This window comes from Tarenaya hassleriana, unplaced genomic scaffold, assembly GCF_000463585.1.
Source record: "Tarenaya hassleriana unplaced genomic scaffold, ASM46358v1 Cleome2, whole genome shotgun sequence".
Classification (NCBI taxonomy): Eukaryota; Viridiplantae; Streptophyta; class Magnoliopsida; order Brassicales; family Cleomaceae; genus Tarenaya; species Tarenaya hassleriana.
In genome coordinates this window covers 6,247,378-6,274,070 of record NW_010965372.1, presented here as the reverse complement: position 1 = coordinate 6,274,070, position 26,693 = coordinate 6,247,378, and the positions used below count along the sequence as shown (strand labels likewise).

Below are 26,693 nucleotides of genomic sequence, written 5' to 3'. Positions count from 1 at the left end.
GGTCCTCGCCGGTGGCGGCTGTGGAGGGCATCACGAAGATCACCACAGGCAACCTCGTATCACTATCAGAACAACAGCTAGTAGACTGCGACACTGAGCATGACAGCGGCTGCAACGGTGGGATTATGACGGAAGCTTTCGATTACATTGTTCGAAACCGAGGCATCGCCTCTGAAAACGGTTACCCTTACGAAGCAACAGAGCGAACGTGCCGCCCCCACGTCGGACCCGCCGCTCGGATCAGAGGGTATGAGACTGTCCCAAGCAACAACGAGGAGGCATTGCTCAAGGCGGTGTCACAGCAACCAGTCTCGGTGGCATTAGACGCTGGCGGGTTAGGGGTTATGCATTACAGCGGAGGAATATACGACGGGGAATGCGGAACAAATCTGAATCACGGGGTAACGATCGTCGGATATGGGACGAGCGATGACGGGATCGAGTATTGGTTGGTGAAGAATTCGTGGGGAGAAACTTGGGGAGAGAATGGCTACATTAGGATCAGAAGAAATGCGGGTTCTCCCCAAGGAATGTGTGGTTTGGCTATGGAAGCCTATTATCCAGTGGCTTAAAGTATGATGCAAAGTTATGAAGTTAAACTTAAACATATGGTATAACATGATGATTTAGGTGTGGCATTTCGATCAAAGATTGAATTGTTTTGAGCCATTGTTATGACCCATTACAAGTTATATACACCATTTACATGATTTAAATATAATGCATCAACCATCTTCTTTGTATACCAAATGATTTTATCATAACAACCCTTCGGTCTTGTCTTTGGTTTCTTCTTATATAACAAGCCAAAGTTTTGACCTTTTTCATGAATTCAGAGAGTGGATTCTCCTGATTAGAACAAGGACTCTCTCTATCTATACCAAAGAGAACGAGAGCGATGTCACCTAAGGCATGGTTTTAGGGCTTACACTTTGGATGTCTTTACAGAATTCTTTCCTTGGTCGGCGAGGTTTCCTGCAACAGATGCCTCATCTTTTGAACATTTTCGACCACACGTAGAGGGCGAAGAAGCAGAGGAGCGCGAAAAGAACCACGTGCATGACATGGCTGTTTCCGCTTCTGATGATGCTTTTGTTCAGTTTCCTAATGTTGTTCTTCACTCCTGCTTGAGCTCTCGCCAATGTCATTTGCTGTCACCAAAACAATAACACCAACACCATTGAATCGGATCGGATCTTCGTGTTTTAATTAAATGTGCAAAGAATGTTATAAAAAATGACCGAGATCTTGATTAACATTCGCCGACGATAAGGAAGGGTTACTATCTAAACCACTTGACATGGCATGCATGGTTACGCACCTATCATATGGTATCTAATGCATCCAAGCCTAACTGTTCAACTTTAGCTGTACAGGAATCTTATGGAGACTAAAAACGCCATAATATCCTTTAGTGAGGATCTTGCCAATCCAAAATGAACATGACACCGTTTCCCTCAATACCGACCTGTTTTGTTGAGATTGATGATACAACAGTACTAGACATCAAGGTTCAAGCTTATTTATCCCCTAACCATGACAGTGAATTCACCATCACCAAAATGGACACAGCCATCTGAAGAGAACCAAATGGAAACCTAATCCCTATATCACTTATTGCACTGATGATTGCAAACAAATTAAGGCAGAGGGGAACGCCTAGGGGAATTTGATGAATCAAGAACTGAAAGATGTGCTAACCTACCAGTTCATCCAAGAAGTCCCTCTGAAATTTTGCCTCTGTCCCAATTTCTTGGGCAATCTGCATGATCACATCAGAATAAATAACCAATAAAAAGAATTTGAATGCCAAAACACAAAAGACAAAATCATCAGGCAAAATTAGCATGCTAATTTTCAGTAAGACGGGATTTTGGATAATCTTGATTGAGACCTTCAAGGTGGAATAAACAATTGTCAGAGACAACATATCCAGAAATCAGACAACTCTTCATTAAGCATAAAGAAAACAGAGACTGAAGGATAGATATCCCAATTACTTGGAAGTTGGAACAGACCTTTCACAAATTCTCATGAACAAGGTTACACAACACTTGAGGATGACCAATAAACGGAATACCTTTTCAATTCAAACTCTGTCATAAAGCTAAAAGGGATGAAGAGGATCTTAGGGTTCTTACATTTTTCAACTGCTTGACTTGGCTATGGAGACCTGTGATCTCATCATCCAAATCATGGTGCATTGGATCAATCCGCAGCATGATTTCATCTGAATTTCCGACGGGTCGAGTGCTAAGCCCATCTCTGCAACCAAAATCCAAAATCGAATTCGATTCAACACGAAAACATAGAAACTTTCGCACCGCGCGAACTCGTGGGTTTTTCCCTCAATCGACGGGTCGGAGGAACCGATCACACAACAAATTCCGAAGAACAACCAGTAAATCGAACCCTACCTAGATCTGTACGGAGCAGCATCGCCGTAGAAGGCGCCACCGGCACCGCCCCTGTGAGAACTGGATGCCATCGGAGCGATATGAAAACCCTAAATCGGACCAACTAGAGCTTTCCGAACCGAGATGAGATTTTTCTCAAAGAATTGAGACGAGATACCGCGAAACAAACGGAGGAGAAACCAGAGAATTCAAAGGAACTTGTTTTTTTTTTTCCCTTCTCTAAAGACACATGATGATATTCATATGATGTTTTCCCTTGCATGTGTAAGAGCTACATAAAAAAAAAAAATCAACAAAACAAAAATATGAACGTGAGATAAGAATATAAGATGATTCAGATGAAGACAGACAAGACATGAAGTGGCCCAAATCCAAAGAGTCAAATATTAAAAGCCCACTAATGTGGAAGTGTGGGGTCCAACACCCATCAACAATACAACTTCGGCCCACCCAATACTCATCACGTGCACCGCACGCCTCTGCTTGCTATTGTTTTTATTTTAAAAACAAATATCACATAAAAAAAACACAAAACAAAATGTCACGTTTACATCCATAGTTATCCGTAAAACTCTTCCTAATTATATATATATATATATATATTCGAATTCCAATGATTGATTTAAGAAAAAATCCCAAATAAACCATGCGTTTAGATAATTTTTTCGACTCTCAAATTCATACTGAATTTTAAAAAATTGATAAAAAAAAATATATATTCAACTTTTAATTTCTTTTTATCAAAATTCTAATCGGCGTGACGAATTCTAATCGACGACAGACAGTGCTAAGAGCTAACTTTTGAATAGTATATGCTGACGTGGTATTCTCAACTTTATCACGTCACATATCATATCATTAAATTCACAGTTTTAAAAATAATAATTATTTTAAATAAGAAAAAAATTATAGTGCGTATTTACGCATGCGTATACATATCTTGCGCACTATGGAAGCCGCAACACATTTTAATATTAAAAATGGATGAGAGGTATGATTACAGAGGGCGGAAATATAACATATTTCGAATATTGGAACCTGCACGATACTTTGATCGTGGTGGGGCCTTTTCCCGGATAGGAATGATTTTTTTTAAATGCTAATATTAAAAACAGGTAGTGGTCTTATTTATTTTGTTCAATTTTGATATTTTAAATTTACGATTTTAAAATATAAAAATGATATTGATTATTTTTCGTTTGGATTTTTAAATTTCTTTTTTGAGAATTTTTATTTTGGATTCTCGTTGAATTTAAATCCAACTAATTCGATTTATTGCTTTTAAAAAAACAAGAATCAACATACAAGCTAAAATTATGAATATGTAATATTGGTTGATGATATGAGAATTTAATCACTTTTTTTAAAAATAATAAAATGAGATTTTCATTATTGGTTTTGAGGATTATATTAGAATAAAACTCCCATGAATGTGGGCAAGTGAAAAAAATAATGGGAGAAAACTAGAATATTTCAATTTGCGGCCGAGAATATATATATATATCTATATATATATATATATATATATAAACATTGTTTTTATTTAGTTTTATATATCTACATGGAAATATAACTTATTAATTAAAACTTTATAAATATGTTTAAGAGGTGAAATAATACAGACAAACAACACAAACAATTGTTGAAGCAGTGAACAGTGACACACAGTTTGAGTTTACCATATCACTTCCGATTTGTACATAATATAACGCATAATAACCATAATTTGCAAAAAAAAAATGTTATTTTTTTGTTATATGTATTATTTTTCTGAACTTCACTTAAATTCTGTGATGTTTTTTTTTTCCTTTTTAACATTGGACTTAACGATTCAATGGATTTCTTTTTAATCCTTGAAGATTATTTTATTTTTTGGCATATTCTTCCTAATTCCGTTTTAAAACATTGAATTGAAAACGCAAAGGAAATTTCTCGATTTAGAAATAAATAAATAAAATGTGCAGCAATGAGCGATAGTGTATATATAGTCGGCCAACTTTCGATGGGAGCAACATGGGCCACCAAACCCACTTATCGGGCCGATGTTTGTGGGCCAAAGTTTGAGAAAGAAAAGGGCCCACATAAGAGAATATGGGGCCCAGTTAACCGCTTTCATCGTGGCGGGGTCCAATTCGCACGAAAACAAAGGAATTATATTGAAAAAGGATAAACCATAAGATATAACGATTTTTATTACAAAAAAAAAACCTCGAAATCTACGGAAAATATGTGTGTAAAGATGAATACCGATGAATATTATATTTTTGGATAATTTAGGTAATATATATATATATATCCGAAAATAAGATACTCGTCGGTGAATTGAGTTTTATTTTTGGATTTTTATACAAATTCAGTGACTATATTACGTGAATATCAGCTCAAATGTTCAAACTATATAGATATGGTGACGTGTCATGAATCTTGGAACCCAAAGAACATCCCAACTCTAGTTTTAATATATTGTCATAGATAAACATTTTGTGGACCGATTTATGTCATTAACTAATAATAATTTTTAAAACATCACATGGTTATGACGATCCAAATTATTTCGCCATTGGGAGTGTGAGCATTTAGGGGGGCAATGATTGGTTGGTGCAACTATGCGTTTGCTTGACAGCAAAGAAATTATTTGGGTTCCATTAAAACAAGAGAGAGAACGAAATCATGCATTGGACAAAAGAAATTTATAATTTTATATATAAAAAAAAGCTATTATATGACCCAAAAAAAATTTATAATCGTATAAACAACTGTTTTCTAATCTCAATTTAGGTATATCGTTATAAAATATAAATTCAAGATTTTATAAGATTATTAATGACCAAATTTAAATATATATAAAAAATATATTATGAAGTATCTTCAACCATAAATATCTTTTATCAATAACTAATAAACAAAATTATGACGTAGAAAACCTTCGTTAATAATAATAATAATAATAATAATAATAATAATAAACGCATGGCGTAGAAGCATGTGAAGGTTGATGGAAAATGATTAAGACATACCCGTGACATGCAGAATGTCCACGAAACTTTTTCGTCCATATAACCCCAAGAAAAAAATAATACGCTATATATATACGTATAATAATTCATAACATGCATACAAAAAACTAAATAGACGTGTTATTTAAGTTTAATATATATGATATTATTAATTAATATAAAATTTTCCCCAGAGAGACAAAGCCTGCTCCACTTTCCACTCACGAAGACTTCTCCATATCCTTCCAAGATCTGTCTCTCTCTCTATACCGTATATATATATATATGAATATATATATATATATATGTATATATTCACTGTATATTTCATGTGAATGAACCCGCCACACAGTGAGAAGACCCGGTTTGTTTTCTAACCCAAAATAACAGATTTGTAAATAAATATTTTTAATGGAAAAAGTTGTGATATGAACTGTCAATGCTGACTATAAGCCGTACATCTATTTATTTAATTCATTAAAATGAAAATTTCCGGAAGCCATTTAATCGTGCATTAGATTGTACGTAATTAATTTAAGCTTTACTTTATGGTTAATATAAACGCATAATCTCGACCGACTTCAATATACTGTGGTAGTGTTCGTGTATAAATTGATATGAGCGTATATAATAAGATCAAAGTACAATTAATGGATAACTAATGTAAGTACGTTAATCTTTAAGACGATTAAACTTTTTCAAAATTTGCTAATGTAACTATATATAAGTAGAACATTTTATACAGATTTACAAACAAATTTCTAACCACACAAACATTAGTCAGTCAATATTGGACCGTATAATGAAATTTATTAATAACAAGCCAATACCCAACTTTTCCAGAGACTTTGAACATTCAGGATGCGCCCACTATATTTGTGCATTTATATATATATATGTATTAACCTATTCACTTTATAAGCAAATAGTAACTCACACTTTAACCCTAAACCCACATAAACCCAAAAACAACACAAGATTTGGTCCCTCTATATGCCGTTCTCTCTCTCTCTCTCTCTCTCTCTCTCTCTCTCTCTCTCTATATATATATATATATATATATAGATATATATATATATACTCAAACCCACGAGCCAACTTCTTCGAAAAAATCACTTACGAAGCAGGCAAGTGGGTGTAACTTGTTCCAAGGAAGATGGACCGTTGATCTCTCCTACCCTCTCTACGATTCTTCCACGTGTCCCTTCATCGACGCCGAGTTCAATTGTCTCAAATTCGGTCGACCCGATAAACAGTTTCTCAAGTATTCTTGGCAGCCAGATTCATGTACAATTCCCAGGTACTTACACACATATACATATACATATATGTAAATAAATATATGTGTATATATATATGTTTGTACAGCATTCCACGAATTTTGCACTGTTTTTCGAGAAATTAGACGCAACCCATTTCAGATTACAATATTTCTTAGTTTGATGTTTACAAAAAAAATGCTTTCGAGCTGTTTTCCCAAGATTGGAATGTGAAAATGGATTTTTAATAATAGGTTATTTTATTTCACATAAATGATTAATTTCATATGTCAAATTTGGCGGAAAAAACACAATTTCTGTATCATATAGTGAAACTCATAAGAGTAGGTGGTGGTGGTGTTATATTTAAGTATGTCTTTATGCTTTAATTTAAATAACGTGGGTTGGAAGGCATCTTATACATAAATTGCTTTTTAGATCTTTTTCACAATTAAAACAATGACCGGGTTGCTTTTCTTATATAATTATAGCAAAACAATTATGATAATTATGCGTTGTTACATAAAGTAGGAATCTCTTAATAAAGAGAAATCAAGTACGAACTTCATGTCGATTAGTTATAACCTTTCATCATACGCCAATATTGATTTGATTACATTATTGTAAAATAAAATTTCCATATTGGTAAAAGATATATATCAGGGTTGTCCAATATGGACCATTTTGAATTGTGGTACAACTTATTACATCTATAGTATTATTATATAAACTATAAATAATTCAAAATTAACATAAACATTGTGCGATGATATGAGATTTGATTCACGATGCTTGTTATCATATTAGGTTTGACGGGGCTGAGTTCTTGAGGAGATGGAGGGGGAAGCGAGTCATGTTCGTGGGTGACTCACTGAGTCTAAACATGTGGGAATCGTTGGGATGTATGATACATGCGTCGGTACCAAACGCCAAGACCACTTTTGTGAAGCGTACCCCACTCTCTTCCATCACCTTTGAGGTAATTCGCTTCTTCTCTCTTTCACCCTTTTTTTTTCTTTTACAATTATTATTATTTCGATTAATAATACATATAATAGTATATATATATATATATGTGTATATGTATTTTGAATACAAACAAAATCAAATCAATCGTCACGAGTATATGTTTGACATATAGATTAATTATTGGGTATAAGTCACGGGCTATATTCCTAAATCCCACCATCATGAAAAGAGGGCCAAAATAATTATTTTTAAAAAAAAATTATTAAGCTGTGACATAGTGCTTGCCATCTAAGGCTATTATGATTTTATTATTTATCACTGTTCCGTCAAGTTCCTAATGGCCTCTTCTTTTTATTAGATTATATTTTGATTAAAGAGCATGGGGTTTAATGTTGTTTAAAGAAAATATCATTTTTTTAATTAGAAAAACCAAAACCTAAGCTGTACAAATTTTAGTAACTTTGGATGATATAATTTAATATAAATTAAGGATTAGCATATTCCTAGTTTACTTAATTGAGTGATTTATATCCTATTTACCAATATAGCACCTCTAGTAATTGGCAAGTTAGATAAAAAAAAAAAAAATCTTTATATTTCTATTTGAATAATAATTCCCAACACCAAAGGAGCTAACTCATCAATCAAATCTAGATGCTGTAACATGTCACTGTTTGGGAATTTTGTATTTTTCTATTTCTTTTCCATCTGCATTTCTTGATGTAAGACAATATTACATTTTCGGTCTAAAAAACAATATTTTGATTTTTTTTAATAAATATTTGAGGCAAATAATTTCGCAAAAGGAGGTATGAAAATTTCAAGATGGAAAAATAATAGATGTGCTTTGTCAAAAAAAAAAAAAAAAGTAGATGTGGAAAATCTAATGCCATCTTTAGGTCTCTGCTCACACTCTTACCTTCTGATCGGCAAAAAAGAAAAGCTGTGGTCCTTTTGGATATTATTTTTACTCCCCATCTCTCTCTTGTTTTCTTTTTTCACCAAAATGGATTTAATAATAATAATAATAATTATTATGATAATAATAATAATAATAATGAAAAGAATAAAAAATGCATGATGAGTATTGAGTGTGACCAATGAGAAGCGAGACGACCAATCTCCAAAACCTGACAACAATTGACAACCACTCCTCTTTCAACTTGTTGCTGTTTACCCCTCCTTTGTGTTTGTTTTGTGCATACACACACACATATATATATGTATATATTACTTTGAATAAAAAAATCAATAATCCGAAAAAGAAATATCGTTGGTATTGAATTGAAAACTAGAGCGTTGTTTTGATCGGCATTTTGCATTTATTGACAAAAGTACGAATATGGAAACCTCGGACAGCCTTGAACGTGACACACAATCAACCGAAGTCATTGCACAATCCAGACCATGACTCTAGTGAGAATATCTCCTCTCTGCTAGAATCATGCGTACCAATTCCTCTCCATATCACATTATTTCCATTCTTTTTTTATACAGTATCTTTGTTTCCTTTTTATTCCTAGACTAGTTTTTCTATTTATTTGTAAAACTTCCATTATGTGAATATACTACAGAATTCTTTTCTATTCTACATCTCTCTCCTTCTCGGCATTATACTAGCTGAGTAAGGACAATTCTTCTTCTATACCTTAAATTTATTAAAGATTTCATGGTATCAGAGCAGAAACCGTTCTAGAGGATCTGCGCCTTTGTTTCTCTGTCAATTCCAGCAACTATGGATTCCTCTGTTGTTCGAGTCATCCCTGTTGTGCTCAATGGAGACAACTATTTGAGTTGGTCTCGCTCTGCAAAAATGTTTCTCAAGAGTAAGGGATGGTGGGAACATGTTACCACCAGCAGAAACGTTGAAGAAACTGCTGGTACAACCCTTACAGCTGAAGCCTCCAAATGGTTGCAAGAAGATCACACGGTGATAACTGTCCTTCAGAGTTCGTTTGATTCCACAATCATGGCCTCTTTCAATCACATCGAGTCGGCCAAACTTTTGTGGGATACTCTGAAAGATGTATACGGTAACACCTCTAACATCAGCCGTATATATGAAGTTAAACGTCGGATCTATTCTTTGCGACAAGAGGAGAGATCTTTCAATGCCCTGCTTGGAGAATTCACCGCCCTTTGGTCGGAATTCCGTGAACTCCGACAACCATCAACAGTTGCAAAAGAAATGGAGAATCACGAGCAAGACAAGACATTTGCCCTCTTATTTGCTCTGAATAGTTCATACAAAGAACTTATTCAGACCATCCTCAGAGAGTCTACATTGCCTTCCTTTAATGAGGTTTGTTCTCGAGTTAAGAAGGAGGAAGGAGGCAAGACTCTGTTTTCTGGTCCAAGTGAGTTAGCTCATCATGCAAGAGGAAATCTCGGAGACCATGGTGAAATTGCTCAGAAAGCTGTGGGATTCAAACCTGGAGGAGAACGCAGAACACCCTTCTGTGATTACTGCAAAAGAAAGGGGCACACAAAGGACAAGTGTTGGGCACTTCATCCACATCTTAAGCCACAGAGGTTTGCAAACTCTCAATATGTCTCGGATAAAGCTCGTTTTGCAGGTGAATCTTCCATCGAGATCTTGGAGGCGGGTGGCAAGACAAACCATGATGCTGCCCTGAACGCTTCCATCTCTGGTTTTGTCACTAAATCTGAGATGGAAACCATGTTACAGGGCCTCACCTCCAACATCTCGAAGATGATAGCATCCAAAGACTTCGGTAATGTAGCTCTCACCTCTTTTGCCCATAATGATCTCATTGTAGATTCAGGTGCAACTAGCCACATGATTTATAATCCGAAATTGCTGTCCAATATAACGCATGCTAATGGCTCCATTTCAGTTGCTAATGGACAGAATGTCTTCGTTAGAGGAATCGGAAAATTAAAACTGTGTGATAAAGAAACTGATGCACTATATGTTCCCGAGTTTACTAACAACCTTCTGTCAGTTTATAAAGCAGCAAGAGATCTTGATTGTAGAGCCATTTTCAGTCCTAACGGTGTGCAATTTCAGGATATTAAGACCGGAAGGATCATAGCTAAAGGGAGAGCATCGAATGGACTGTATGTGTTAGATACAAATCCTGAAGCTGAAGACACCGCCCTTAGCTCCATTTGGCATGCTAGATTAGGACACCCCCATGTTCAAGCATTGAAAATTTTATTACCGAATATTACTTATGATCATAAGAGTTGTGAGGCGTGCATTCTTGGCAAACACTGTCGTAATGTATTTCCTCATTCAAAATCGACTTATAATGCATGTTTTGAGTTGGTTCATTCGGATGTGTGGTCTGCTCCTTGCAAGTCTCGTGAAAATTATAGATACTTTGTGACGTTTATCGACGAAAAGTCGAAGTACACTTGGCTAACCCTGTTAACTTCGAAAGGAGAAGTCTTTGATGCTTTTATCAGGTTCCACTCGTACATAAGGACGCAATACGATGCCAAACTAAAGTGTCTTCGCACGGACAATGGGGGAGAATACATCAACTCTAGATTCAAAGAATATTTGTCCGAACATGGAGTTGAGCATCAATCCTCGTGTGCCTACACTCCGCAACAAAACGGTGTGGCCGAGAGAAAGAATAGGCATCTCATGGAGGTTGCTAGAACATTGATGTTCCATCGACATGTTCCTCGACGTTTCTGGTGCGATGCTGTCATGACGGCTTGCTATTTAATCAATAGATTGCCAACCAAGATCCTAAATGATAGATCTCCATTTGAGGTACTCAATGAAACTCGACCTTCACTTGATTTCTTGAGAGTTTTCGGTTGTTCGTGCTATGTCTTTGTACCAGAAAATAATAGGAACAAGTTGGATCCAAAGAGCATCAAATTTGTCTTCCTCGGGTACTCAACAAAACAGAAGGGATACAAGTGTTATAACCCTGAAACTCGCCGAGTGTTTGTGTCAAGAGACGTCAAATTCATGGAGGAAATTGGATACTTTGACAAACAAAGCTGGAACGATGTCGAAGACATAGGAGTTCCACCACCAGATTATACATATACATTGCAGAATCTGTTGACCGAAGAAAAATCTCCACTGGAACCTTGTATGCATCAAAATGGCGAGACTCAAGGGAGAGAACAAGAACTGAGAACCACCGTGAGACTACAGACAGGTATTCCTGAAAATTTTGAATCTGATAATCTGAACAGGGTGGAGAATGACGAAACAAGGGAGGTAAACAGAGAGCAACCATCTGACACTGAGGAAAGAAGCATTCCAAATCTGTTGCCTCTAGCAAATCCGAGAAGTCACATCAGAATTTCAAGACCTGTAACCACGACATTAAGAAGAAGCTCGAGACAGAGAAAACCTACATATAAACTTCGTCAAGATTACAATGGTTATGCGGTAACTTACCCAATGCAAAGCTTCTGTTCTTTACTTCATTTGCCAACTAACCACCGTGTATTCCTAAGTAAAATAGATCAGGAACTTGAGCCACATACTTTTGAAGAAGCAAACGAAATGGAGGAATGGAGAAAGGCGATGCAAGAAGAGATATCAGCCTTACAAAGAAATGGAACTTGGGATGTGGTGACACTGCCAAAAGACAAACGTCCGGTGGGATGTCGGTGGATATATAAGATCAAATATCGGAGCAACGGAGATATAGAACGTTACAAAGCTCGACTAGTGGCTAAGGGTTACACTCAGACCTACGGCGAGGATTACACGGATACGTTTGCTCCGGTTGCCAAACTTCCCACGGTAAGGGTAATACTTTCCATTGCAACTAACTTGAATTGGGAACTTTGGCAGATGGATGTGAAAAACGCCTTCCTCCAAGGAGATTTAGAGGAAGAGATATACATGAGCATGCCCCCGGGATTCCAAAACTCACTAGGGGAGAACAAAGTCTGCAAGCTAAAGAAGGCGTTGTACGGTCTTAAACAATCACCACGACAATGGTATGCCAAACTTTATGAAGCCTTGACCTCTCACGGCTTTAGTCGAAGTGAAAGTGATCATTCACTTTTCACATCCCAAAGTGAGAAAGGTATCATCGTGTTACTTGTATATGTAGATGACATTATCATCACCGGTAATGATTCCCATGGCATTGAGAAAACAAAGCTTCTATTACATAATTCTTTTGATATTAAAGACTTGGGTGAACTTAGGTACTTTCTTGGTATAGAAGTAACTCGATCAAGCGATGGGTTATTTCTATCTCAAAGAAAGTATACACTTGATCTCTTGAGTAGTGCAGGTAAACTTGGAGCAAAACCAGCAAAGACTCCCATTGAAGTAGGCTACAAGTATCAACAAGAGGGGGAACTACTTGAAGACCCCGAACGATATCGGAGAATTGTAGGTAAGCTTATCTATCTCACAATTACTAGACCTGACTTGTCGTTTGCTGTGGGACAGGTAAGCCAATTCATGCATGCACCAATGACTCGGCATTGGGGGATGGTAGAAAGGATACTCAAATACCTCAAAGGATCACCGGGTAAAGGGATTTGGATGAACCAGAACAAAAAAGTCGACATTGTCGGATACTGCGATGCAGATTGGGCCGGAGATCAACAAGATAGGAAGTCAACCTCGGGATATTGCACATTCATCGGAGGAAACTTGGCAACTTGGAAAAGCAAGAAGCAAAATGTTGTGGCAAGATCAAGCGCCGAAGCAGAGTACCGTGCCATGGCAACAGCAGCGAGTGAGCTCATTTGGCTTAAAGGACTCCTCCGGGATCTTGGTCTAGCCTCCGACGAAGCCATACCATTGCACTGCGACAACCAAGCAGCTATCCACATCGCAGCAAACTCGGTATTCCATGAGCGAACCAAACACATAGAGATTGACTGCCACTTTATTCGCGAGAAGGTCACTCAAGGAATTATCACAACACCTTACACTCGAAGTGAAGATCAATTGGCTGACATGTTCACCAAGGCTCCCAATGTCAAGAACCATGAAGACACTCTATCCAAGCTTGGTGTTGTGGACATTCACAAACCAAGCTTGAGGGGGAATATTGACGAAAGTACGAATATGGAATCCTCGGACAGCCTTGAACGTGACACACAATCAACCGAAGTCATTGCACAATCCAAACCATGACTCTAGTGAGAATATCTCCTCTCTGCTAGAATCATGCGTACCAATTCCTCTCCATATCACATTATTTCCATTCTTCTTTATACAGTATCGTTGTTTCCTTTTTATTCCTAGACTAGTTTTTCTATTTATTTGTAAAACTTCCATTATGTGAATATACTACAGAATTCTTTTCTATTCTACATCTCTCTCCTTCTCGGCATTATACTAGCTGAGTAAGGACAATTCTTCTTCTATACCTTAAATTTATTAAAGATTTCAGCATTAAAAGAGAAAAAAAAAACGTTTTTTCTATGGTGGGGCAAGAACCGGAAGATTTCGATTATTCTTAGGAGATATTGCATTTCATCGGCACTCTTTTATTGACCATGGAAACATGTAGAGTGATTTTGTAATGACGTTTATTTTATTTTATTCTTATAAAAATAAATAAATCAGGAATATGGAGTGATTTTGTATCTATACCGAACGCCATACCTAGTGGACATCTCGAGAGAGAGCGTAGGCCGAGTGCTCGACCTCAAGGCCATTGACGGTGGAGCCGATCTTTGGAAAGGGATGGACCTTCTCATCTTCAATTCTTGGCATTGGTGGACCCACAAAGGCCAGTCCCAAGGGTTGGTACCATATGGAATTTCAAAAATCTTTGATATGATTTGGGTTTTAAGCAAGATTGCTACATATATATATATATACATATATATATATTCGGATTATCGTTAATCATGTTGTTTTAGGTGGGATTATATGAGAGAAGGGTCTGCATTGATGAGAGATATGGACCGTTTGGTGGCATTTTACAAAGGACTCACCACTTGGGCTCAATGGGTTGATCTCAATGTTGATACCGCCGTGACCCGAGTTTTCTTCCAAGGCATTTCTCCCACGCATTACGAGTGAGTACATAATACATGGACCTAGGGATGAGAATTTAAATATTTGAAAATCGGATACCCGACGTTTTATGGATACGAAACGATTTTTAACACATGCCATATGGATATAAGATAGAAAATCTTCGGATACGAGTTCAAATATATGCATTTGTTTTGTTATAAATCGATTTTTAAATAAATTTTGGATTTAGATTAACGGGTATATGAATATTTTTATCCTAGTTAGAATGCAAGAAATCTTTGGACGAATACAAGTATCAAATTGTGATACCCGAAATCTTTCGATATGAATATCCTAAAATTCCATTGGGAAAACAGGGGTAGGGAATGGAACGAGCCGAGGAAGAGCTGCAACGGGCAGATGGAGCCGTTGAGCGGATCCACGTACCCGGGCGGGGAACCGCCGGCTGCAGCCGTGGTGGAGAAGGTGTTGAGCTCGATGAGAACGCCCGTCTACTTGCTCGACATCACGACTTTATCGCAGCTGAGAAAGGACGCTCATCCTTCTACCTATGGCGGCGACGGCGGCACGGACTGCAGCCACTGGCGGCTGCCCCGGCTGCCCGATACCTGGAACCAACCTCTCTATGCGGCCCTTTCTATCGCAGCTGAGAAAGGACGCTCATCCTTCTACCTATGGCGGCGACGGCGGCACGGACTGCAGCCACTGGTGCCTGCCCGGTCTGCCCGATACCTGGAACCAACTTCTCTATGCGGCTCTTTCCACGTGAAGAATCTCGCTAGAGGTATATATCCGGTTCGGAAGAACTATCTCTCTCGTCTTGTCTGTACATTACATTCTTGGAAGTGTGGAGAGAATCTGACACACACAAAAAGATGAACTGTAAAATGTTTAGTTTAATTCTTTTCAAAGGGAAATAATAAGCGGATGATTTTTGTGTTATGATGCATTACTACAATGGAATCGCCAAGCGAAATTGTTGTCTTTATTTCAGTAGTTTTTTTTTTGTTGTAAAAAAGGATCCAAATCGAATATACATAATCGTATAATCTTATGAATATGTATTTTTAAAAATTAAATAAAGACTAATTGAATATTAAAATAATAGAAAAACAATTAAAAAAAAAACAATGAGCATTTTTCAATAAAATCTCAAGAGAGCATTTATCAATGTATAATCGTCGAAGGGACATTTTTGCAAACTCGAACGAGGGGATTCGGAGAGTAAATTCTGAAATCGGAAACGGGGTTATGAATTTGCCCGGGTTCACGGTTTTGCGCCGGTTTGCTCTAGTCAACATGCTACCGGTTTATGCGGTACAAACCGGTCCGGGTGGCCATCCGGGTCGCTGTTCACCCGATCCCGTTTTGCGAGTTGATATAGCAGTCGAAGGAACTCGGGTTTGCTGTTCGTAAACTGTTTGTGTGACGTGAGAAATCTTCGGTTTTGGATCGCTCGCAATCTGTTCGACCAAATTCCTCACAGAGCGTGTGTTATCCATCACCAGGCGAGTTTCTGGGCTCCTCTCAATTTTCCTACGCACTTCTGCAATGAGACTGAGAAGGATCCTCGCTTCCATTTCGACGAACTTCTCCGCTACAAAATCCTTCTCTTCGTCTTCTTCTCGCTCTTCACTTTATCAATCGAGGCGTATTTTCACTGCACACTCATCTGTTTCGCAACAAAATGGAGGGAATCTGCTCGCGGAATCATTACCGGGAAATTTCGTGAAGCGTGCTTCGCTTGGGTCGGTTAGAAATTCCAGGTTTGCAACTGGGTTCACGCCATTGCAGCCGAAGCCGTTGGATTCCATCATGGATTTGGAGAGAGCCAAGACGAAATCGCCGGAGGAACTCACGTCGATTTGGGACGATGTAATCCAAACCCTTCTTCTCTTTCTTTTGTCTAAGATTGAATTCAGTTTCTCTCTCGGATTTTACTACATTATGTGTTTATCAGTTTCACTTGGGACGAGGTCATATTGGGTTGTCGATGCAAGCTCAGCTTTATCGACTATTAGAGCATCGAGCATCTGAATGGTAGTTCCCTTTGTTTTTGTTGAAAAGGCAATTTTTTTTGGTGAAACTAATCGTCTTGATCTGAGCTTGTTCCTATTGGTTTTGCAACTGCAGCCGTTACTTTGTCATTCCTCTGTGGAGAGGAAAAGGCTACACAACAATGTTTGTTCAAGGTTCCATCTTTAGACCCTGGTTATGCATTTTGTAGAGTTTCAATTTATTGGGTTTGATATTCATGCCTTTATTTTGTCCTTTAGCCACACAAAAGGCCAAAAGAACAGCGAAGTGATATTGTGATGTTAGGTTTTATGATCAATGTCGTTCCGTTTCTAGTCGTACTGTCTCCCTTAGAACAGCTAGTTATTCTAGAAAAAAAATGAATGACCTTGTGTAGAAGAAACTAGTGATATCAAGGATAGTTTTTTCATCCACAATGCGAGGCTTGTTCTCGCGCCGGGTTATATTATTTCTTTCCTGTTGGACCCATTGGCGATAGCTTTGTTGCTGATGTTGCATTACAATATTACATGTGTGATCGAAGTGCCAGTTTGAGTTTGGTAAAAACGTGTGAAATCTCTCTGTGATTTTCTGTCTGCTAACATGAGTAGTTCTATCTTCTTCAAAGAATACCTTCTGTAACCGCTTCTTGATCTTTTTGTGTTTCTCAACTTGATACCATTTATTTGGCAGTTCATGCGCCCCACATACTTTTCACGGGTCTCGAAGATTACAAGGCCAGAGGAACACAAGCAGCTCCTTATCTGACCAGCACATTCTACACCGAGTTTGCAGACACAAAGGGTTTGGTTCTTATCAGAGGCGATGTTGTGTTCACCAGCAAGCTCACGGATGAGGAGGCGAAATGGCTTATGGAGACAGCTCAGTCCTTTTACCTGAACGATACTCGGTACAAGCTGGTTGAAGGGTTCAATAAGAAAGCTCGTGATTTCGAGTTTAGGGATGTGTTACAAGCTCTAGACATGCCTATTCTCTGATTTTCCCTTTGAGTGAAATGGCTCTGGATCCAGTTCTTGAAACTTTGTCGGGCATCATGGCTGATAAGAATATGGCCGAAACTGTTTTACTCGTCGGTGTGACTGCTGTCTGAGATGTTGCATGTTCTGTTGAAGTGATCTTTTCAAGAGTTTCGTTTTTGCCATTGTCTAATTAAGTAGGAACATTTCATACCAAAAAAAAAAAGTAGGAACATAGTCGGCAATTTGTTCAACTCGGAATAAACCTTTGGGGTGAATTTGTAAGGAACAAAAGTCAAGGGTGTCATTTTGAAAATATAAAGCTTTGATCTTATAACTTCATGGCCCAATAAAATCTCTTCTTCTTCTTTTTCTTCTCCCGACTGGCTCGCATACTGTAGTATACAAACGGGCATACATATATGTATATGTTCTGTATTGGTTGAGAAACTCTGTGTGTATACTCATCTTGTTCGATCTTCTCTCTCAGCTACCTCTCGTATCCTCCATAATGTCAGACCACAACTCTGAAGAAGCCAACCAAATCGAGAACCTCTACGAGTTCGGCGAGCGTCTGAACGAGTCCAAGGACAAGTCTCAGGTTCACCTTCATTTCCATCTAGGGTTTTTGATCGAAATCGAGCAGTTGTGGTTTACTTCCTTGATTTGCGTTTTTTCGAAATCATTTCCGGTTGGAATGTGGTGTTTTTCTTCGATTTTTGCGTGGCTTGTTCTCTCGCTGATTTTTTTTTTTTTTGCATTCTTCTTTTTTGGTATGCAGAGTGTTACAGATTACGAGGGTATAATCGAGCTGTCGAAGACGAGCATCAAGGCCAAGCAGCTTGGGGCGCAGCTTATTCCACGCTACTTCAAGTTCTTTCCGAGTCTTTCCACCAAGGCCTTCGATGCACATGTGGATTACCTTGAGGAAGAGGATCTCGGGGTTTGTCCTTCGTTAATCTTCTTCTGTATGCCATTTATTCAGAACATGTGTATGAACATCTTAGCTGTGGAACTTCGTAGCAAAGTCATCTTCTTGTTGGATAAAAGGTGGAGCCTGGATCTTGTTCTGTTCATGCTTAGATGGGGTCGGAACCAATTTCTTTCTTTTTTTTGGTTGAAAGGGACCGATTTCTTCATCTACCAGTTCGTGTGGAGACCAATTTTTTTGGTTTCTGTTTTGTAGTACTGTTCTTTGCATATGCTTCCTGTTTCTGTATCTCTTTCTTCTTGTTTGTAGGTGCGGGTTCAAGCCATACGTGGACTTCCGCTGTTCTGCAAGGATACGCCAGAATTTATCTCTAAGATTGTTGATGTTCTTGCCCAAATCTTTTTGACTTGTGGTAACTCCCGACTTTTTTATTATTAGAACTTCTACTACCTATTTTGCTTCTAGTTGATCTGATATGGACTTTAATATGATCTACTCAGAGGACTCTGTGGAGCGTGATGCCGTGCATAAGGCTCTTATGTCATTGTTGAGGCAGGATGCGAAAGGTAATCTTAATTCTTCTACATTCAGTTTAATAATACTCTTATGATTATGAACTGATTTCTGAGGGGGAAAGTGCATAAAGCAACCTTCCAGTCATACCATGAAAAGGCTGGTAGATAATTTGTTATCCCTGAGTGTTATTCACTGGACCTTATAACAGTATATTATAGGTTTAGGCAAATAACTAATTCTTGGAGCACTGTGTACACTTGAATCTCTTATATTCTATTTCTTATCTTTTGCATATTGATGGCATATGTGGTCTTTGTAGTGGCTTTGTATCTTTCACCCTGCTTCACCTTCTTCTTGTTACAGCATCTTTGAGTGCATTGTTCAAGTGGGTTGGGACTGCTGATGAACCGGCTACTGACGATGCAATTCGTGAAAAGGTCCTAACCTTCATTAGAGATAAGGTTAGAATCTCCTCTAAGACGTTCTTCAGCATTTGGTTAAGGTTTTTGTAGCATCCTCCTTATATATTGGCCTCAAATTCCTCTCTTTTTCCGATGTGGGACATTTATCATACATGTTCTAGTGCGTTGATTTAATCTGTTTATTTTAATACTGTGTTTTATGAAGCTGTGAGAAGCGGGTCTTTGCCATAGTTTGCATCAATTTCCTAGTTATAGAAGGGGTCTTATACCTTAAGATTGTACATAGGCAAGTTAGACAAGTAGTCTTGTACATATGGAAGTTGTGATGTTCTGTCGATCATTCCATTTGTGATTCAAATAGATTCTTACAGAGTAATAAGGAAAGTAAGATTCTGATGATAAATAATACTTTGATGTTAAGATATTGTTCTACCTGTGTGCGATAGATTTTTAGAGTCTAAGGAATGAACATCCTTTGGGAAAGGCTTTAAATTTCATTTCTCTTAATCTCATATCATCTCTACTTAATGTATTTTCAGGTATTTCCTCTTAAAGGGGAACTCTTAAGGCCTCAAGAGGAAATGGAAAGGCATATGACTAATTTAATTAAGAAGGTAAGATCATTTTATTTGCCCGGTGGAGTTCTTGTCTGTTTCTTGTGTTTTTTTCTTTTCCAACTTTCTTTGGTTTTTTCCAGAGCCTAGCTGACGTAACTGGAGGAGAATTTAAGATGTTTATGGATTTCTTGACAAGTTTGAGTATATTTGGGGTGAAAGCTCCTACTGAAAGAATGAAAGAGCTCGTAGAAATTATTGAAGGGCAGGCTGATTTGGATGCACAATTTAATGTGAGTGTTTCTTTGCAGTCTCCTAAAAGATCAATTTAATATCTTGATTATGTGCAAGAATCGTCATAGTTATTCCTCCCTGCTGTTTGTTGTTGTTTTGTTTTTGCATCATTCAGCCGTCATTATCTAGAAACGAAACATAGTTGTTTGATGTGCTCAGTTGCGGTCGTATGGCACTTTCGCTTGCATGAAACCTCCTATTAACATTACCATTTAAATTTTAATCATGAAAATGTGACGCTTTAGAATTAGTTTTAAGATTTTGGTTGTATGCATTTTGATGTTTGAGTTAACTGATTTTCTTAATTTTCATATCCTTCCATAATGAGGATTATGGTTGGCATTACAGGGCTGGAAGACTTGTTAAATGAAAAGCTCTTGTTCTTTACTGGCTTTGCGCCTGATTCGCAACATTTTTTCGTTCCAGGTTGAAGATACAGACCATATTGACAGGTTGATATCGTGCCTGCACATGGCGCTTCCATTCTTTGCGGTATGTACTTAGAGCAGGCGCTGAGTATCCAGATGTTAGAATTCAAGATATTTCTGAACTTTGTTTTGTATCTTGTAAACTTTACGTATTTTGAGCAGAGAGGTGCCCCAGGGAGCAAGTTCCTTAGCTACTTGAACAAGCACATTATGCCTGTTTTTGACAAGGTACCTTGTCATTGACTGACGTATTATCTAAATGTGTTAGATTATTTTTTAGTACAAGTGCTCACAATTGCATGAGTATGACCGCACTATTCGTTTATTTTCACTATCTAAGTTGCTGTGACTCTGATACATGACACTGAAGATAGGAAGTAGACGGGTATTACTTTCTCAGTTATGTGAGTTCTATTTTTTTAATGCACATTTACGTCGCCACTAGTTTCTGTCTTCCCTTCTATGTAGAATCTGCTTTATCATTGATTTTGAAATGTCTTTCTCGCCCAGCTTAAGTCTTATCTGTTTTATTAGCTCCCGGAAGAGAGGAAGCTTGATTTGCTCAAAGCTCTTGCCGATATTTCGCCTTACACAACAGCTCAAGAGGCACGACAGATTCTTCCTTCAATAGTTCAGCTTTTAAAGGTACTGCTAAAGAATTTGTTTTGACCCTGAATTTAGCACATGCATTCCTCGTCCTGAGCACATTGACATTTCACTCAATTGTTTCAATGGCTCCGATGTGTTGTTTGATTAAGATCTGGCTGCATATCATACCATATTCTATTTTTTCTTATAAACGTACTCGCTCTCTTTTCAGAGATACATGCCGGCTAGGAAGACTGGAGAGGAAATGAACTTCACGTATGTGGAGTGCTTGTTGTATGCATTTCATCACTTGGCCCACAAGGTTGCAAGCTACTTTTCTGATTTGTACATTTTAATTTTTCTTCCTTTTTATACTCAGTTCAGTTTGATTCTGTTGAATATATAGGTCCCGAATGCTACAAACAGCTTGTGTGGGTATAAGATAGTGACCGGGCAGCCATCTGATAGGCTTGGGGAGGATTTCTCGGAGTTTTACAAGGACTTCACTGAGAGGTTATATCTCTAAATGAATTAGCATCGGACCTTCTTCGAATTGAAGTTTGATCTTTTGTTTTCTTGCTTCTGGGAGAAATTTAGAGAAGAAACTTTGCCTGGAAAAGCTTGAAAAAGCTGTGGGAAGAGCCAGCAGCAATATTATTCATAAACGAACAGAGAAAAATAAGCTTTTCAAAGAATGCATACACTTGCATGTGACCTTACCTCTTCGGTCCTCAAGAAATGCAGTATACATTCAACTTAGGATTCTGCTACATGTTAACTGTCCTGTGGTACAGGTTGACCAATGCCGAGGATCTGACGAAGGCGACAATGAAGAAATTAACTCAGGGAATGTCTGAGAACAACAAAGCCACGTCAGCTGCCAAGACCGATGAAGAGAAGGAAAGCATTGTGAGTAGTATAGTTATCTAAGGTTCTGATGATTTCCAATCCAAGTGCTCTCAGTTTTTTCAAGCTTATTATATGGATAACCGTGCAATATCTTTCTTCAGAAAACGAAGAGGCAGAATACCACCGCTGGACTTAGGACCTGTAATAACATATTGGCAATGACAAAGGTAAAAAACTTTTCTGTTTTTTCGTGTAGGAAAATGTGACCGATCTGATTGTATTGTATATATATGTATATATGAAACAGGCGTTGCATGCAAAAGCACCTTCCTTCATTGGGGATAATAAAAGCGTCAACCTTTCATGGAAAGAAGCCGTAAAACAACCTCTGGCCACTGCTGCGACAGCCGGGTACGAGATATGAAATCCACTTGTCTTTTCTATCTTCTTATTGAATGGCTGCCATTTCAGAGGGGAGGGCTTAGGTTAGTTTGGCTGCACAGGGGAAAGCGAGCTGCGGGTGAAGGAGCGGGAAATGTGGGGTGGAAGAAGGGGCGTGGCTCGGGTGGAATGCACAACAATGGACGCGGCAGGGGACGGGGAAGAGGCTACTGGTAAATAACATACTACGCTGTTTTCTTTCCATTTTAGGAGCATTTTCCGGTGTATTTTTAGGGTAAAAATCTGTGTAAAACAGTGTGTGTGTGCCCCTTGATGATGGTTACAAGTTTTGATTGGTAGGGTGTGAAAGGAACTCTTTTCTGTGAACTGACCAGAGAGGTGGGGATTTCATCTCATGGGACTTGAATATTTCCTTCTTTGAAAATGTTTTTCAGTTTAAATCCAATACAGCTAAGGGTTATCCGAGTTTTATGCATATCCGATGTCGGCGTATTTCTTCCATCTTAAGGTTGGTCAAAAAATATTAAAATGGCAAAGCAAAATACTAACATAATCTAATCAAATATATTTATTATCTTTTCCATCTGTAAAATTTATATTTAAAAAATCATTTTATTCAATAAAAAAAAGTTATGATTGATTTCAAAATCAAAGGGGTAGGGTTTGAGAAATGGAACCCTTGGTTCAATTGGAAGCACCAAAAAGGGCAAACAATATTAATAATTAAGAGTTCATTATGAACTGATTCATGAACCCAAATTTAAAACGAGAGAAAAAAAAGTCACGAACCACTAGAAAATACAAAAAAAAAGAAAAAAGAAAAGACGTGTTCTGAGAAGTTGATGTCCACTCACTTGGTAGTGAGCCACGATCCATTCTACACGATTGGAAAAACGTTTTATGCATCTACAGAAAACACGTACTCCCTCCATTTAATTTCATTTTAGATGACGTTTTTAATTTTAAACGCATGTTTTTAAAAAAAAGATTATTTTATCTAAAATGTCTTTATTTATTGGATAAAAATATTATTTTTAATATTTGATTTGACTAATTTGGAAAAATATCAAAAAAAAATATGTGGTAAATCTAAAAACGGTATTTATTTTAAAATAAAAAATTATTCTAAAACTTCAGGGTGTTGAATGTAAAAATTATTCTAAAATCTCAATTGGATTGACGTTTTCGAAGTTTTTAAAATTTTAAAATTGAAAAAATTGACAATCAAATTTTTTGAAATTTAGTTTTTCTAAAAATTCGAAAATCTATTCTATGAAAAAAAATCAACTACAAACTAAAAATAACTATTTTTTAGATTTACAAAAAGCTTTGATTTTTTTTTTTTAAAAATCAAAACCAAGGAAAAAAAAATCTAAACTTTACGAAGCATTATACGTACACATCCCGATAACGCCATAAAGATCCTGATGTTCTTTGTCCCGCTGAGACGTCCCACACTTGTCCGGGCAACAACCCTTCTCTGCAATCTCATGGAACCGGCGACGACGGCGAGTTCCTCGTTTCGTGGGTCTTCACGACTCGCCGCCTTGGCTCAGCAGCTCCGCCTTTACAAGCCGCCGCCTCCGTCGTCTCCGTCGGGCGACGAGGCGGAGGAGCAGCGGGTAGATCAGGAGAGCGCGGGGAAAGTGATTTCGCAGGTCGGATTTCAGGAATCTGTGACTTCTGTTTCGAGAGATCCAGAGCGATTCAGACCGAAGAGAGCGGCTGTTCTGATCTGTCTGTTCGAAGGAGAAGTTGGAGATTTGCGTGTGATCCTCACCAAGAGGTCTTCCAGATTGTCTACTCACTCGGGTTTGTTATGCTTTTCAAAAAAAAATTGGTTCAATCCTCTAGAATTTGAAAAAAAAATTGAGTTACGAATCGGAATTTTCGGATGTCTCAGAATTGTGTTCAAACCTAAGAACGCTGTCTTCATGATAAAGTCTGTAATTGATCACTTGAATTCAATATCTGAATTGGAGATGAATGATGATGGTCACAGTTACACCGAATTGCGTCCGAACACTCAGGACAATGTCTTGAAGCAAAAGCAACCTTGTTATTGATCACTTGAACTCAAGAACTGAGCTCAAGATTGATGATGCTGATGCTGATGGTGATGATGGAGAGAAATGATGGTTTTGGTTGCAGGAGAAGTTTCGCTGCCGGGTGGTAAAGCAGAAGAGGGTGATAAGGATGATGGACAGACAGCGACCAGAGAAGCCGAGGAAGAGATTGGATTAGACCCTTCACTTGTTGATGTTGTCACTTGTCTCGAACCATTTCTGTCTAAGGTATAAACAAAAATTTGTTCCATTTTTCTTCTTGTCCTGTGGATGATCTTTCACTGGTTCTGGTGGCTGTTCTTTTATCTCGACATCATTGTGGTTAGCTGGCGGGTGATTCTTGTGAAATTGTTGCAGATCCTTAGGCATACTACAGGTTTCTTGTCATAGAGTTGCAGCCAACTGTATTGGCTTTCCTAAACACAACTGATTTTACAATCCTAGATAATTTACAGTGGGAGTTACTTAGTTATAGCCGTAAAACTTTTCATGCTTCTTTTCTTGCCGATGATTTTGATGCCAAATTTTCTCCGCCAGATGATAATCTTATGAAAAAGCACGAGGCATTTTTCTTCATTTTCCATTGTTTACAAGACTTTTCAAGCAATATTCTGCAATTATGTTCTTCATTTTTCAATGCAGCATCTCCTGAGAGTTATTCCTGTAATTGGAATTCTACGGGACAAAGAAGCATTCGAGCCAACACCAAATCCTGCAGAAGTCGAAGCTGTGTTCGATGCACCCCTGGAAATGTTCCTGAAGGTTCCTCTAATTTTCATTAGAAAAAGAGTTAACTTAGTTTTAGACATGCTTTTCTTTTCATTCGAACCCTCAGTTCTCGAAAAAATCTCTGTCCAGGACGAGAACCGGAGATCTGAGGAGAGAGAGTGGATGGGCGAGAAGTATCTGATTCACTTCTTCGACTACAAAACCGGGGATAAGGAGTATGTGATATGGGGCTTAACAGCTGGAATTCTGATTAGGGCAGCCTCAGTGATTTATCAAAGACCTCCAGCTTTTGTGGAACAGAGTCCGAAGTTTAAGTTCCCTAGAATGGTAGACAAAAACACTTGCATGCCCTGACAGAGATTTTCTCTGGATTCCATTTTCTAGACTGAGTCCTCTCCCACTACACCAGTGAATGCAGAAGAAGAACTAGCCTGCTAGCTTATATATGCAATAATAGCTGAAGAATCCGAGCTCATTGCTCTCCGCTGTCCGAGAACATCTCATAAAATGTGTCTGAAACTTGTGCTGAGCAGAAAGATTATCTGAGGTGACTCCGTCTTTCACGGCACGGGTCAGTCCGTTTCCTGAACTTGACGATTATATACCGTTGATTTATCTGTATTCTCGGTTGATGAGTTGTCCCCGCAGGTGTTTAATCGTGATTAGGCAAACAGTTTCCCGGTAATCTGATGACTATACAGCAGATTTTCACCATACGGAGGACTGCTTTAGACTAATGAACTGCATTTTCAGTCTGTTCTTGGTTTATCTTTCCACAGGAAGAAGATGAGTGTTTAGTGATGGGTTTCATATGAACAACTAAACTCAGTTTCTGACTCAGGACAGTTGCAATATCCTCTGGTCTCTGTCTCTGTCTCTGTCTCTGTCTCGTCCTTTCAGGGCAGCCAAGACAAAACATATTGGAGTGAATACTCTTAATTATAGACGTTATCCTTTAAGACAATGGTCACCATTTATATTATATAATTTGTATATGTTTTGATATGCTGCAAAATGCTAGTTTTTTTGTTACATTTTGAATTAATTTATGATATTTATTTGTACGGTCCATTACGGGTTTTAATATAATTAATGAAATTAATTGGATCGTAATATGATTATTAATTTAAAAATAATTATTATTTGTACTGATTTTCCGGCGACGAAGTGGACTTTGAAGGGACTCATTAAACTGTGAGCCACACTCCTATAAAATATCAGATTCTCAGGCGAAAAATAGTATTCTGCTTGTACGCCATGGAGCCCTCTCTCTCTCTCTCTCTCTCTCTCTCTCTCTCTCTCTCTCTCTCTCTCTCTCTATA

General features: G+C 37.9%; 7 protein-coding genes across 14 annotated transcripts in view; 6 read left to right on the top strand and 1 right to left on the bottom strand.

Annotated features, from left to right (window-relative positions):
* LOC104812635 (ervatamin-B) overlaps positions 1-594 on the top strand; it is a 3,246-nt gene extending 2,652 nt beyond the window's left edge. Inside the window, exon 2 of the mRNA XM_010539905.1 lies at positions 1-594. Within this exon, the coding sequence (XP_010538207.1) occupies positions 1-572 (572 nt within the window). The 3' untranslated portion in view covers positions 573-594.
* Positions 595-716: 122 nt separating this feature from the next.
* On the bottom strand, positions 717-2,679 carry LOC104812634 (bet1-like protein At4g14600). The gene is made up of 4 exons (XM_010539904.2): positions 2,418-2,679; positions 2,142-2,265; positions 1,706-1,762; positions 717-1,151 (listed from the first exon to the last, which is right to left on the bottom strand). The coding sequence occupies exons 1-4, from the start codon at positions 2,486-2,488 to the stop codon at positions 990-992; spliced, it is 414 nt and encodes a 137-aa protein (XP_010538206.1). The 5' UTR covers positions 2,489-2,679; the 3' UTR covers positions 717-989.
* Positions 2,680-6,522: 3,843 nt separating this feature from the next.
* LOC104812633 (protein trichome birefringence-like 38) lies at positions 6,523-15,587 on the top strand (the record flags this gene model as incomplete). The annotated part of the gene is made up of 6 exons (XM_010539903.2): positions 6,523-6,713; positions 7,480-7,651; positions 14,180-14,358; positions 14,479-14,637; positions 14,956-15,130; positions 15,255-15,587. Coding segments are annotated over 6 exons (990 nt in total), but the record flags the coding sequence as incomplete, so codon positions are not given.
* On the top strand, positions 9,610-10,820 carry LOC104812632. The gene is made up of 2 exons (XM_010539902.1): positions 9,610-10,376; positions 10,673-10,820. The coding sequence occupies exons 1-2, from the start codon at positions 9,611-9,613 to the stop codon at positions 10,678-10,680; spliced, it is 774 nt and encodes a 257-aa protein (XP_010538204.1). The 5' UTR covers position 9,610; the 3' UTR covers positions 10,681-10,820.
* Positions 15,588-15,823: 236 nt separating the features above from the next.
* Positions 15,824-17,772, top strand: LOC104812631. The gene is made up of 4 exons (XM_010539901.2): positions 15,824-16,474; positions 16,560-16,639; positions 16,733-16,791; positions 17,309-17,772. The coding sequence occupies exons 1-4, from the start codon at positions 16,151-16,153 to the stop codon at positions 17,611-17,613; spliced, it is 768 nt and encodes a 255-aa protein (XP_010538203.1). The 5' UTR covers positions 15,824-16,150; the 3' UTR covers positions 17,614-17,772.
* A 199-nt stretch (positions 17,773-17,971) lies between these two features.
* On the top strand, positions 17,972-23,041 carry LOC104812630 (apoptosis inhibitor 5-like protein API5). Of its 3 annotated transcripts, XM_010539897.2 has the most exons (17): positions 17,972-18,193; positions 18,374-18,535; positions 18,833-18,935; positions 19,024-19,089; positions 19,403-19,500; positions 20,001-20,075; positions 20,159-20,308; positions 20,736-20,801; positions 20,900-20,965; positions 21,272-21,382; positions 21,558-21,647; positions 21,732-21,838; positions 22,120-22,234; positions 22,336-22,401; positions 22,482-22,585; positions 22,678-22,788; positions 22,916-23,041. In XM_010539897.2, the coding sequence occupies exons 1-17, from the start codon at positions 18,104-18,106 to the stop codon at positions 22,920-22,922; spliced, it is 1,587 nt and encodes a 528-aa protein (XP_010538199.1). In that variant the 5' UTR covers positions 17,972-18,103; the 3' UTR covers positions 22,923-23,041. The 3 variants fall into 3 exon arrangements, with proteins under 3 accessions (XP_010538199.1, XP_010538200.1, XP_010538201.1); XM_010539898.2 differs by lacking the exon at positions 22,916-23,041 and having other exon boundaries at positions 22,665-22,782; XM_010539899.2 differs by lacking the exon at positions 22,916-23,041 and having other exon boundaries at positions 22,646-22,737.
* A 926-nt stretch (positions 23,042-23,967) lies between these two features.
* Positions 23,968-26,440, top strand: LOC104812628 (nudix hydrolase 15, mitochondrial). Of its 6 annotated transcripts, XR_771620.2 has the most exons (6): positions 23,969-24,388; positions 24,728-24,870; positions 25,285-25,404; positions 25,501-25,942; positions 26,020-26,052; positions 26,151-26,440. XR_771620.2 is itself a non-coding variant. In XM_010539896.2 (5 exons), exons 1-5 carry the CDS (start codon positions 24,004-24,006, stop codon positions 25,781-25,783), a joined length of 849 nt encoding a protein of 282 aa, XP_010538198.1. In that variant the 5' UTR covers positions 23,968-24,003; the 3' UTR covers positions 25,784-26,440. The 6 variants fall into 6 exon arrangements, 2 of the variants coding, with proteins under 2 accessions (XP_010538198.1, XP_010538197.1); XM_010539896.2 differs by having other exon boundaries at positions 23,968-24,388; positions 25,501-25,698; positions 25,781-26,440; XR_771621.2 differs by lacking the exon at positions 26,020-26,052.
* The last annotated feature ends 253 nt before the right edge of the window (positions 26,441-26,693 follow it).